The sequence below is a fragment of the Hesperophylax consimilis genome, chromosome 1, assembly GCF_061612785.1.
Source record: "Hesperophylax consimilis isolate HC1 chromosome 1, BYU_Hcon_1.0, whole genome shotgun sequence".
In the NCBI taxonomy this organism is placed as follows: Eukaryota; Metazoa; Arthropoda; class Insecta; order Trichoptera; family Limnephilidae; genus Hesperophylax; species Hesperophylax consimilis.
Genome location: NC_142836.1, coordinates 25,656,123 through 25,670,792, shown reverse-complemented (window position 1 = coordinate 25,670,792; position 14,670 = coordinate 25,656,123). Strand labels below are relative to the sequence as shown.

The 14,670-nt window shown below is 34.0% G+C and overlaps 1 protein-coding gene across 1 annotated transcript in view; it reads right to left on the bottom strand.

Annotated features, from left to right (window-relative positions):
- Window positions 1–14,670, bottom strand: part of LOC149426543 (uncharacterized) — a 150,683-nt gene that overhangs the window by 132,636 nt on the left and 3,377 nt on the right. Inside the window, exon 2 of the mRNA XM_089631656.1 lies at window positions 12,764–13,146. Within this exon, the coding sequence (XP_089487782.1) occupies window positions 12,764–12,827 (64 nt within the window). The 5' untranslated portion in view covers window positions 12,828–13,146. The remainder of the gene's footprint in view (window positions 1–12,763; window positions 13,147–14,670) is intronic.

The following is a 14,670-nucleotide window of genomic DNA, read 5'->3' as shown; positions in this document are numbered from 1 at the left end:
ACTAAGATTGGGATTATTATCCATAAGGGTTGAGGCGATGTTTGTAAAGAAGTGATTGAAATTGTTAGCAATGCTCTCGGCGTCTTCGATGGTTTCGTTATGGTCAGTAATGATTTTTTGAGGAATTTTGTTGACCTTTTGATTTCTATTTGTAATTTCATTAATGACTTTCCATGGTTTTTTTTTAATCGGTGTGCGCATTGTGTAGTTGTGAAGAGTAGTATTGTTGTTTTTGTTTTTTTATGATTGTGTTTAAGTAGTTTCTAAATATAATATATTCATTACATTTGGAATGGTTCTGTTCTACATTGTTAGATGTGCAATGTTTTTCGTGATTTTTATAGATTTTGAAAAGTTTGTTTCTGTGTTCTATTGAGATTATAAGTCCGCGCGTAATCCATGGTTTTATGTGTGTATGCTTACTTTTAGGTGGTGATATTGAAGCCAGAGTTTCAGTTATATTATTATATTGCATTTTCTTACTTTTTTATTTGCAAAATTCATTGCTTCTGCCGTTCCTGATTATCAATACCACCCATTATATTTGTGAGAAAGGAATTACATCCGTAAATTCATCGTGCAGCTATTTATTTAAACAATCAACATATATTTCCGAGGAACTGTAAACTCTCAATGGAATACTGAATAATTTTTATTTGGTTCCTTAATTTACCAAATCCCTTTCGGGCGTACAATTTCAAATACCTCCGGGTAAACAAAGGAGATGCCCCCTAAAAGGAAACCTTTCTTTAAGCCTGTTTTCTTCTTTCCGCAGAGGCTTACTGAAGTCTTTAAGTAAAATAACAGTGTTAGATATTTCACAACCGCGATAAAAGTTCATGGTCTGTTTGTTTTCGGGGATTTCTTGCCTTGTGTTTATGGCACCCTCGGTCTGGTCTGGGAAGGCAACGAGTACTTGTAATCCACATCTATTTAACTAGCGACCTCTTCCAGGAGCCAATTTTAGATATTCTTCCAGACAAAAATATTCCCCTTTTTTTCTGCAAAGCAGATAATGGAAAGGTAATATCCAACTGTAAACGATTCAATGGATATACCGTCTATAGTGTCGTAATGTCACTTTAATTTTTGGGGTATTTTGTACTGAAGGATTGAAGAAAATTTTGGAGTATCTAGGTTATTTTCGCGCCAGTTGTTATTTAGTTCACTAAAATTCTATCACATATGCGCATTTCCTACCCAACTTTCAGAGACTAAATTCGAATCCAAAAAAATCTTCAAATAAAATAATTTTTTTTCTTCTAATTTTTTATTTCTGAAAAAAAATTGATACAATTATTTTCGGATCATGGTTTCTGTTTAAAAATATTTTTAATAGCATATTAAGAAAGGCAGATCGTAATATTATGTTGTTCTTTGTGTACACTCCATGCTTCCTTCATATTCATTAATTATTTTACAATCATGCAAATCTTTATGGAATAGGTATTATAATTAATCCCGAATTAAGCGCCTTTAAATGGGTGCCTACCTGTCAAATCAGAAATATTTCTTAGCCTTAGAAGTACTAGTGCTCAAATTTTAAGCCTCTTATGCGTAATTTAAGAGACTTGAAATAAAATGGGAGCAGCAGTCTCATAATATATGAAAGCGAGACTCTACAATGATTAATAAATTTGAATGAAAGCGGATTGGGTGCGATCGCATTGCAGTCCAGGAAAGTTTATCTGACTTCCGAAATGGCCGCAAAGTATAAACTTTGATGATTAAATTTTTAAAGAATCTCTAAGACCTCAGTGATTGAATTCTTTTAATAAAAATTACTAGATAATATACTATCCTCGGTTTATTGAGTTCAAATGCACATGATGGAATATGATAATGAGGATATTTCTGGAAAACATTTTTTACGTAAATCGCTTAAGTCATTCGTTTTGCAATTGCGTGTACAGATACCGAATAATAAAACCAAACTCAAAATGGTTAAACTCACTTTTTATTGCTTATTAGATTTTTCACTTAAAAATAATACATTATCCTTTGAGCTTTGCATAAAAATCTTGCCACGTAAACATTAGGTTATCATTCAAAATAATCATATTTTATTAGTTATTATTAATTTGAAGACTCCTGGCATAACACAATGTTAAGACTGGTGACATAACACCATTTTAATACTGGTGGCATAACACAATGTTAAGACTGGTGACATAACACCATTTTAATACTGGTGGCATAACACAATTTAAAGACTGGTAGCACATCACAATTTAAAGACTGGTGGCATAACACAATTTGAAGATTGGTGGCATAACACAATTTGAAGACTGGTGGCGTAACACAATTTGAAGACTGGTGGCATAACACAATTTTAAGACTGGTGGCGTAACACAATTTGAAGACTGGTGGCATAACACAATTTGAAGATTGGTGGCATAACACAATTTGAAGACTGGTGGCGTAACACAATTTGAAGACTGGTGGCATAACACAATTTTAAGACTGGTGGCATAACACAATTTGAAGACTGGTGGCATCACAAAATTTTAATAAAATCTAAATATACATTTCATTGATTTTTGTGACCAAGTGATCTCATGCTTGTCACCCGTACTCATACGTATCTTCATAATATATCAAGCAGATTTAATCAGATTGTATTTAAGCTGGGCATCCTCTGCTCCGTATAATAATTTCCTCCGCAGCCTCAATCAATTACCCTTTATATATTATGGACGTATGTGCGGGCATTCTTTTGTTGTGACACGCAATTCTCAATCAGAAAAGTAATATAAATTCTTTCTGGTAGAAGTTTCCCGAATGTCAGAAGTCCCGACCCTACAGGATCCCCCGCCCCTGCCCCCGCCCCCGCGCCCTACCGACAGCCGCCCATCAGATGCTGGCGCTGGCCGTGCGTGAGCGGCGGCTGCTCGTCACGTAAACAATTTTGTTGAAACCACTGTTTGAATACGAACGTCCCGTGGATACATCACCCCCGAAGAAAAATACCCCATGTCAGCTAGAATATATTTTACCGTGGAGATTTACATCCGAGGAAATCCCTTGATACGCGAGCAACCACTCTGCTGTGCTTATAAACCTATTTTCCTACGAAAACGAAAGCGGCAGCTATTGAATTCTCTACTTTTTTTATGTATTTATTGAATTGTTTGGAAGGAAATTTCCAAAACATAATCACAATGGATTGGTTACAGAAAAAAAACAATATCCTTTGTAGACGCGAGTAATATAATACATCCTTCAAAGCATTAGTACAGATATAGATATTCAAATACGCAGAGATAATCCTCGTTCTACAGAATGTGTTACCATTTTGTAGCTGGAATTCGTACAACACTGCGTAGGCTTCAAGATTCCGTTAACTGATAGGGAGGTGAGAAAGGTTTGAAGTTGATGAATTCAATAAAACATATTCTAGAATTATTTAACCCCACAAAATACGAAGCGACATTTTATTCGCTTTTGTTAAACACACTTTACGGCCACACATATAAAAGAATGTGAAAAGAGAGTGTCAACTGATATTGATACATACGAGTAGGTATTAGCATTTAGAATTCATGTAAAGATGTGGTAGGATGAACATTAAAACAATTAGTTAGGTCTTACCTGAAAAATTAAATACATTTACCTGTTTATTTTAATTCGATGTTTTGAGAAATCTTAATTAGTATTCCCCAACCTTCCGCATCTCATCTCCCTTTCCTCCCCACATCTTTCAGCCTCACATCAATTGAGGATGCAATAGTCTCACTCTCCAGACAGTTGAGAGCAGTTGAGATTCTTGTGCGGTATTCATATAAAAAAATAAAAAATAAAGTATTTCACAAATATGTTGCAAGGACAAACACTTATATTTAGATTTTTGGTAGTGACGAAAAAAAACTATTTTGTTTATTATAAAACAGCTTGTTATGTTGTCACTAGGCAGGTAGTTTTCGAAGTGTCTCCTGAATACTAAAGAAGTATGCTAAGCATCACCGCAGCGAATAACCACCGTAATCTGTGCGCCATCTAATTTTTCCGAAAGTCTTATTACCACCTCACGCTGCTCCGTGACAAAAAAAGAAACAGAAAATACATCTGAGATAAAGTTGTCGCCAGGAACACGGTCCCACCTAACTTCACGTTATCATAGCACATTCTGTAAAGTGGCACCAACAGACTAGGGATGCTTTACTATTTACTACCTTGCTTCCATGATTTTTTTCAACGTACATTTATTTTCCTTCTTCACTCTCTAGTTTTTAAGGCTTTGAAGGGAAATTCTACGCACGGCTCTCCGCGCCTCGCGCTAACCGAGACTTAACGATGGGAGTCAATGTTTATGCCGGCTCGGGTACATGTGATATATGAAGTCAGTTCTCTTGTGGAAATAGTCGGTATCGAAATATTGGCAAAGCATAAAAGAAAAATATGTCATGCGGAGAACAGATCTGATGTGTAAGGGGTATTGTGTTTTTATGCCAACTCACAAGTTGATATGTATTCTCATTTTATAGAGAAGGGAAAGCTTAGAAATTTATTTCTGGAATGTAACCATTTTCGTTCAGGCAATCCTGCCATTATTTTTTATAGATGTATACAAAATAATAAAACAATAAAGTTTCATAACGCCTTGTGCAATATCTGGGAGTGGGAGAGAATTATGTTCTTAGGCTGGCTTTAAAATACCATTTATAGCGTATGCCCAGGGAAATAAAAAAAGTTTTTGGTAAACATTATTTTAGAATTTATGATTAGTTGTTTACATGAAACCTTTTTGTTAAATAGTTAACCAAAAAATCCCTTTCTTTAAAAAAGTTATGATAAAATATTGTATAAATCTTTAAAGAATCTGTAAATGATTTGAATAACTCAATTGGTAAAGTGTTATCCCGGTAAGACAGAGAATACCTTTTTCTGTGTTTTTTTCTGTTTTATATTTCATTGTAATTTGTTAATATTATCTTTTTCTTCAATATTTTAACTATCACCCAAAATAAATTATGCAATCACATCATCAAGAAATTTTAATTTGTAGATTATATTTTCATATTATAAAATGAAGGCCTCAGCACGGGCAAGCCACCCAGTGAGGCCTACATTACTGGAAAACTTAAAATGTAAAAAATATTGTACCAAATAAAAAAATAAATTTAAAAGTTTTTATTGAAAATATTGTTCAATGAAAACTTCCTCAAAAATAATTCCGAAATCGCTTACAATTATTATAAGTTAAATAAAATATATTACTTTGTACACACAACATGCGTGGACAAAGTGATAATCAAAAATGGTCCACATTTTTCAAACCAATGGTTTCTTCGTCAGGCATATTTTACATATTTTTAGGTTCCATTATGACAAGCGATCGCTCAAAATTTTTTTGCAAACTTGCGATCATATGCTGAAAATCACTCGAGTGGACGATTATCCTCACGAAGAAAACATTGGTTTCGAAACACGTCAATACTTGTTACTGTTAAAATAGCGGTGTGTACTAAGTTATTTATTTTATTTACATTATTCAAAAAAAATTAATTAACGGCGAGTTGTTTCATAGAGAATTTGAACAATTCATCAAACTTCAAAGTTCATTTTCAAGTTCTGTGAAAGATTTATTGAAGTTCTGTTTTTATTTCAGTTTTGTCAAGCAAATAGCCTATAATGTTATAATAACAGAACTTTAATAGGACTTTCACAGAACCCGAAAACGAACGTTGAAATTTGATGAATTATTCAAATTCTCCGAAACAACCCGTCCTAAAAGTAACACATTGATAAACATTTCACAAGTATTTTTATTAATGATAAACAAATATTTATAAGACAAGGTTTCTTATGCATAGTACAAAGGATACTAAATTATTATTAGCAATAATTTGTCCCATGAAATATCCATACAAATTGAAAATATCTCCAGAGTAAAAATAAATGCCACCGACGGCAATTGAACCCGCACCTTCTGATGTAAGGTCAGGTGCCCTGGACCACTGAGCTACGTCGGCTTATTTCCAACACGCCAAATAATTCAATATGTACTAGTACTTTAATGAACAATTACTGCTTATTATATTTTTTCACCTGTAAAAAACCAACTGTATTTTTTTATTGCTTAAGCAATAATTGTTCAATAAACTTCTAGTATTTATTGAATTATTTATAGGCTTAAAATAAAGAAAGTAGTTTAAAGAAAATTAAAATTGGCTCATTGATCTTTCTATTTCTCACATCACGATTACTTGGTAGTCTGGTAGTGGTAGTAGGAAAGCAATAGCTTGTTATTTTGAGCATCATGTTTTATTCAAAGTTTTTTGATTAACCGTTTTAATTCGTTCCCTCAGCGCAACATAGGGCAGAGATTTACCAGAATTACTGAAATAAAATAATAAAGTAAGCTACATCCAACATTATTTTAATAGTCCTTATATTAAACAACAACAAAAATCTTCACAAAAAGAAAATTCGTGGAAGAAAACAGATAAAGATGGAATGATTTGATAAGAGAATGTCTCAAAAATATGTTTAGGGAGGAAGTAAGTTTGATAATATTAAAAGGCTCATTTTCTGAATAGAATGTTGCGAGAGAGATTCCAAAAGGCACGAAAGGCAAAAGGGTGAAATAGCAATGCTGCTTCATTGGCACTGTTATCGGCACTGGAACCGTTATCGCTATTCTCAATACGAAAAGAGCGTTTCTCGACGCCATCAGTCTTATCTACATTATGCGGGGGGTGGACATTTGACAGTGGGTGGGAAGGGGTGGGGGAGACGGTAAATCCTGTGGTCCATCCCCTAAAGCTGACCGGAGACACTTGTAAAGCATGTCAAAGGATTGAAACGAACATCGCGTGGCCCTTTAAATAAAGGACCTCACATGTATTTGGCAAGTGGCAATCCAACTAAAGGTTTTGATGTAAATTCAAGTGAATTTGAACTTTGACATTATGTAATTGTAGGTGGTGCTCGTACGATGAAAATGTCAAGGATTAACGTACAGTGTACTAGAATATCTTATTTTAATAATATTTAGTTAAGGTCATGTACAACCAAAAAGGACATTATTTTCATAGACATTCCATTAAAAAAAAGATCAACTGGCAAAGTTGAATTTGAAATGTTATTTATTATATAAGTGATATTTTAAGTATTTAAAATTTTCTCTGAAATCAAAAGTTTTGTAAGTAGTTCCTTACCTACCTAATTATAAACCATAAATATTTAACGATTTTGAAGTGAAACTTCTTTACGCGCGTTATGCAATTTCGAGGACAGGAGTAAAACCAACTCATGACCGTCATGAAAAACCGTGATCATTTCGCTATAGGAACCTAGCCAATATTATATACCTTTTTTAGGTCGCTCTCCAAACTCAGCTTCGCGGTCTAGAGGCAGAGCGCGAGTCTCTCGTCGTGAAGAACCGAGGTTCGATCCCCGCTTATTGATCTATTTTTTTTTTCTTTTTGTGATTTTTTTAATAATAATTTTTTTTAAAGTGATAAAATGCTTTTTTTAAAAGTGATAAAAGACTTTTAGATATTTTGACTATATGATATTTTGGTCGAATACGTAATAACCGCGGTCTAGAGACAGAGCGTTCGACACTCGTTATGCAGGACCCGGGTTCGAATCCCATATTTTTATAACTTTTAATTTTTTTTTATCAACGATTTGTATTTTCTTTTTGTGATTTTAATAATAATATTTTTTTTAAAGCGATAAAATGCTCTCGTGCTGCGAATTTTAGATATTTTGACTATATGATATTTTGGTCGAATACGTAATAACCGCGGTCTAGAGGCAGAGCGTTCGACACTCGTTATGCAGGACCCGGGTTCGAATCCCATATTTTTATAACTTTTTATTTTATTTTATCACATGCTACTTATAAATATGTGAAAAATAAATATAAATAGAATGAAATGAAAAGAGAGAGAGAAGAATACTAAAAGTTTCACTTCCGTCGTGTGTAGGCTTGCCACACACTGTATTTTTTTTTTAATTTCAACTGAAGAATTATTATACAATTTGTCCTAAGAAATGTCACCATCTCAATTTTCATTATATTGTATTTTTTTTTCAGACCAGTCGTTACCATCACGGTGAGATAAAAAAAAAATTGGATTAAAAATACAAATCTTTGCCAAGGCAAAGCAGTGTGGGATGGTACATATGTGACTAGGAGAAGAACATTCTGTGCACCAATGTTTAATGTGGTTTTATTCCATCGCTTTTCTCCTAAAGTGGGTTTGTTCAGTCGCTTGTCTCCTAAGGTGGATATATTCCATCGCTTGTCTCCTAAAGTGGGTTTATTCCGTCGCTTGTCTCCTAAAGAGGGTATATTCCATCTCTTTTCTCCTAAAGTGGGTTTGTTCCGTCGCTTGTCTCCTAAAGTGGCTTTATTCAGTCGCTTGTCTCCTAAGGTGGGTATATTCCATCGCTTGTCTCCTAAAGTGGGTTTATTCCGTCGCTTGTCTCCTAAAGAGGGTATATTCTATCGCTTTTCTCCTAAAGTGGGTTTGTTCCGTCGCTTGTCTCCTAAAGTGGCTTTATTCCGTCGCTTGTCTCCTAAAGTGGGTTTATTCCATCGGTTGTCTCCTAAAGTGGCCTTATTCAGTCGATTGTCTTCTATAGTGACTTCATTCCGTCGCTTGTCACCTAAAGTGGGTTTATTCCGTCGCTGGTCTCCTAAAGTGGGTTTATTCCGTCGTTTGTCTCCAAAAGTGGGTTTATTCCGTCGCTTGTCTCCTAATGTGGCTGTATTCAGTCGATTGTCTCCTATAGTGGCTTTATTCCGTCGCTTGTCACCTAAAGTGGGTTTATTCCGTCGCTGGTCTCCTAAAGTGGGTTTATTCCGTCGTTTGTCTCCAAAAGTGGGTTTGTTCGGTCGCTTGCCTCCTAAAGTGGCTTTATTCACTCGATTGTCTCCTATAGTGGCTTTATTCCGTCGCTTGTCACCTAAAGTGGGTTTATTCCGTCGCTGGTCTCCGAAACTGGGTTTATTCCATCGCTTGTCTCCTAACGTGAGTTTATTCCGGCGCTTGTCTACTTTTTTATCATTATCTTTTTCCGAAAAATTATTTTTCATCAAATCTACTACAATATGTGGGAAATGGGGATGCAACGGTACGGTTCCCAAAATATGTATAAACTGCGAAAAGAAAATAATACTTGACTATCTGTATTTTTACTGTTAGTTGTATAACAATCTGCTGTATATTGTTATAATTTATTCCATTCACAGAGTACACAAAATGGTAGCCGTTGGCAGATTGCACGGAATCTACCCTCTACGTTAATAAATGACATTTCTCACTTGCAACACGTTCCTCCAAAAGATTATTGCTGACGAAATTTGTTGAAACCGGCGTCCTTCGCTTAGGACGGGTTGTTTCACAGAATTTGAAAAATTCATCAAATTTAAAATTTTATTTTCAAGTTCTCTGAAGGTTTTATTCAAGTTCTGTTATTATTTCAGTTTTGTGAAGCCACTGACCAATAATGATATAATAACAGAAATTGAATAGAACCTCCACAAAATTTTTAAATCAACTTTGAAATTTGATGAATTGTTCAAAATCTGTGAAATAACCAGTCCTAAAGACGAGTCGTTTCTTAGAATTTGAACAAATCATCAATATCATCGTTCATTTTCGGGTTCTATGAAAGTTCTATTCAAGTTCTGTTATTATATCATTATAGGATAGTTGCTTGACAGAACTGAAATAAAAACAGAACTTGAAAATGAAAGTTAAAATTTGATAAATTGTTCAAATTCCCCGGAACAATCCGTCCTTAGTGTTTCCCTATTTACTAGCCATATCACGTGACAACAACAAAGTCATCCCTGTGAGTGGCTAGAAGGTGAAAATTGTCCTGCGGCGAGGAAACCAGCGGGAGGGAACTCACTGTGTTTTGGCAGACATAAAACAACTAATTCTAACATCTTATTTCTTGATTTACTCGAAGCATTGAGAGTATTCCATACAAATTTTTGAACATCATCTATTTGAATGTCCCACCAAAATCTCTCGAGTGAGCTCTGGTGTCATCAAACTTGTACAGCTTTTTCTTAAAGTATATTCAGCACGTAAAAAAAAATATTTAAAAAAAAACTCTTTCACTCTCCACGCACCCTCTTACTAATAGTATTATTTGTTAAATTATCAAGACATTTTTAGGGCGTTCATAATAGGTATATTAACTATGTTTAACATTCTATTTTTTTTAGAACCGTATTACTTGTATTCAAATTTACTGTGAATGTCCAAATAAATAAATAAAATGATAGTTTGTGGTTTATACTTGAAAATTTGTAAAATTGAAAAATGTGGAAATTTGAAATATTATCTCGGCACTCCTTACTTCATTCACACTCATACATCGTCTCATACATTCATATTCTTCTGTTATTTGCAATAATGTTTGATGCAATCCCTGTCTCTTCCAATTAACAAGGAATTGAAGACTTGAAAATGCACCTTGATTTAGAAACTTTCAATACAATACGAAATCTTAAAAATTATTTTAGAAAAATCTACACTATTCATAGAAATCAATTAATATCTTATAATATCTGTTCTTCAATCACAATGTCTTGTGAATCAGGCATTGATTACTTAACTTGTGAATGTGAATTACTGTTCATGTTTTTGTGCATAATATATAAGCACTATTACGGACCAACAATGACATTACGCAATTGCCGGATAGCTACATATAATAATAAATTATAGCACCGATGTAGGTACATTACACAATTCCAATTTACTAGTGCCATGTCCAGACAGTTGTAGTCACGGCAGATGCTGCACGAGTTGGTCGCAGAGTCTGAATTCATTTTAATACATTTTGCAGCTCGCATTTGAGTTGGTTTTACAATGTCACGGAGCAGTTTTGTGAGAAGTGCGGCCGAAAATAATATGATTCTGAACGATTTTTTTTTTCAAGTAACCATCACCATGATCATAAAAAAACCTATACCTATTTCTACCAGGAGACTTAATAGCGATAAGATCGTGTTCTGCAAAATATGAATGAATCAGTTTGGAAGTGGTGGACGGTGGTTAGCATCCTAAATACAATGACTACAACAAATGACACCACATATTTAAAAATAAAACACTTAAACTTTGTACATATTTTTATTCTGAAAAGGCACGGTTTTGTCAAAAGTACAGTGTTTCATTCAACAATGAAGCACAGGGTGCAGCAAAACAGACATTGAAAAATGTACGGTGCACTTTTGAAGTGCTATTAAAAAATTGGCGCAACTCACAGAAATGGGGTTTATTTTATTCGGTACATCATGACGTTTTACGCATCAAGTATATATGACATCAGAAAGATGATGACCCCCAGCAGCGATACATTGGTGAAGGCGATTTCTAAAGTTTTTGGCCGATTGAGTTCTTTCTAGGTGTGAGGCCGATGTTTAAAAACTTTTTTCTTCCGGTAGCCCCACAGGAAGAAGTGGCAAATACTTAAATCAGATGAGCGCGCGGGCACATCTGTAGCAGTATGGGCAGTAGCACCGTCCTGTTCAAACAAGATGTCTCCCAGATCTGTTTCCTCTGTTAGTTCTTCCAAAGAAGGTTCAAAAAAAATTCCAACGTGGAAACATAATGTTGAGCTTTGACAGTCGGTTGATTTCATTCTCCTCCAAAATATAAGGCCCAATCACCCCAAATTAAACCTAAAATTATAGGGAACCCCTTCAGAAGAATAGTTTTATGCTAACCTTAATTATTGTCATTATTGAGGTATGTTATTATAGCCTTCTTGTGACTATATTCCGTGCCGTTGAACACATCTACAATATCTGCGAAAGTTTTGCCAACTGCATGCAATCTACGTACAAGAGAGTATCTAAATGACTCAATCCTGATATTGTTGTTGGAATTATAAAGGATTTTCGATCGAGTTCTAGTTGATATGTTGATGGTGGATTATGCACAGTAAATCAAGGTTGTTTATAGTTAATATAATATTCAGTTCTATATTGTTCATGGATGGGTGTTTCTGCCAAATCTTCGTTTTGCCTGATAAGTAAAAGAGAATAAGCCTTTTCAAAGTGTTGTTTTAAACCCAATTTTTATAAATAAATAAGTGATTTTTTACGTGAATTTAGCACAAGAGTCCCAACAGCTCCCAACCGTCTTGAGCCAGTTAGATTATGACATCCCCCACAGGCGTATATTGTAAGGATGAAGAAAGTAAGGAGTGAAATAAAATGGAAGGTGGAAAGTTTGGGAAGTCCCTGGCTATTGAGATCTGGTCACCAAAAAAGCAACATTTTGATTCTGAGTTATATTATATTAACTGAATAAATTATTGTGAAATAAAAAACTAATCAAATAAAAAATATATTTTTGGAATAACTTAATGTAAAGTAAAACCTCAAATTGTAATATTTAATTCTTGAAGACAATATTAGCGATTCCTAAGCGAAAATATGAAAATCTGAAAAATCTGTTTCCGATTTTCGTTTAGGAACAGCTAATATTGTCTTCAATAATCAAATCAAATTTACTTGCGCACGCCGTGATTAGAACCCACAATCTACGGATTCGTTGCTGAGTATCACCACTCAACCACGGAAGCTGTCAGGGTATGGTGTATTTCAAAGAGTATTAAAATTCTAATTACTTTTCCTTAAAAAAGCTAATATACAACAACAGATTTTGTTGTATTTCCATTAAGAAACATTATACCGGTTTATCTGTACTTGGGACTCCAGTTGTCCTGTCTGAAGGATCCGAATGTAGAAAATAAATAAAGCAGTAATAAAATATCTCACCCACTACAGCCAACAGCAGCAGGAGCAGCGGCTCCAAGGCCGACATGCTCAGGACGCGACGCATGGGTGTGGGTGTTCCTTTGTGTCGCCTACTGTGTCGATGTGCGAGGGTGTGGGTACATCACATTCGTATGGCGCCATATATCACCCCCGCCAGAGACTTCATAGGAATACTGAAACAATATATTATAACTAGTAGTGTGTCCGCTCGCTATTCACTTCGGCACCCTTAATATATCCATATTAACAATCGTTTCACTTCACTTTGCACGGTATCGATATTCCTTGTTGACAACACTCGATTCACTGCAGTTTATGTTTTATTTGAACGCAATGTTGCTTTTATTATTATTTTGTTCGGTGCGGTTCAGCGCTGGAGTTTACTACACATGGGATTTAACTTTAAGTTTTAAGAATTTTTTTTTGAGAAAAATTTCCGTAACTGAAACCATATTTGACATGTATTATGCTATTTTACCGTTTGTCATTAGATTTCTGGAAGTGAAAAACAATTGTTTAAGGCGATGCAATACGTCGCGTAATATTTTGAATCGAGCCGCCATCAATAACACTCCTTATGTAGATGGCGATAAGGCTTAAATTCCCGCTTAACACCATCCAGCTGTTTTGATTTATGCAAGAAAAAAACATGGCAAAAAAGTGCCTTTTATTTTATTTTGTGGATGTTCAAGCATAAATATTTAAAAGTTTTCCGATCATTTTAAAAATAACTTAATTTGCCACATTATACGATAAAACCATAACTGAAAATGGGTTCGTAAGTAGGAAATTTTGAACTTTAAATCAGTTTTCAAAGGCCTATAAATTATTTTTTTCTGGGTTTATAAAAAGAATTATGTAAAAAATACTCGATTATTTTAAAGGCCAAGATGTATTATACTCGCGGTATTTATTTAAATCATCTGAAACATTTCTAGGCGACCAAACTTTCAAACCAAAAACACATGATGTTCCATTACTACGCAGTGCATCACCTTATTGTAATTTTTTTCAATGTACGTATGAACCCAAAAACTATAACTGTCTTTTGAATTAATTGAACAGTCTAATAAAGCAATATTTTTCTTTTCAATTAATTAAACACTCTTATACAGTAATATTGTTCTTTTGAATTAATTAAACAGTCAAATACAGCAATGTTTTTTCTTTTGAATTAATTGAACACTCTAACATAGCAAAAAATTTCTTGTGATGTAATTGAACAGTCTTTTTATTTTTCTTTTAAATGAAATGAAGAGTTTAATACAGCAATATTTTTCTTTTAAATGATTTGAACAGTTTAGTACAGCAATCTTTTTTTTATATAAGTTTTTTATATTGCGTTCAAACGTAAGTACTGCGCAAAAAAAATTGATTAGTAGTCAGATAAAAATTTTCAACAAAATTTTGAAAAAATTATTTTTTATTTCATTTTTATAAACTATTAATAACGTATCGTTTTTACTTTTCACCCTCTTTTCCTTAGGCTTGATACAATTGATTAATATTAACCAGGTATAACACCTTTAGTCCGTAAACCTTAAGACATTTGACCCTCCCGAGTACATCTAACAGTTTGTGTTTTTTGGGAAATTTCGTAACCCTTTTCGGGGTCCTATTTGCTTTGGGTTTCTGTAGTTTATATACCTCCACAACCTTTCGCTTTTCATCCTCCCGATCTTTCGAAGACTAGTAAAACATACAAAATATGTTTTTATAATTTTACACATATTTTAGTACACATTACAAAGTTATATTATTGGAGGGCATATTTATACTTTTCATCGAATTTAGTTTCCAAAGACAAATTGGCAAAAAAAAACTTCTTCGTTCTCAATGTTTGTTAAATTTAATTAATCGGCAAAAACTTAGGTAAGTACTATAGTATTTACCAATTTTTTTCAACG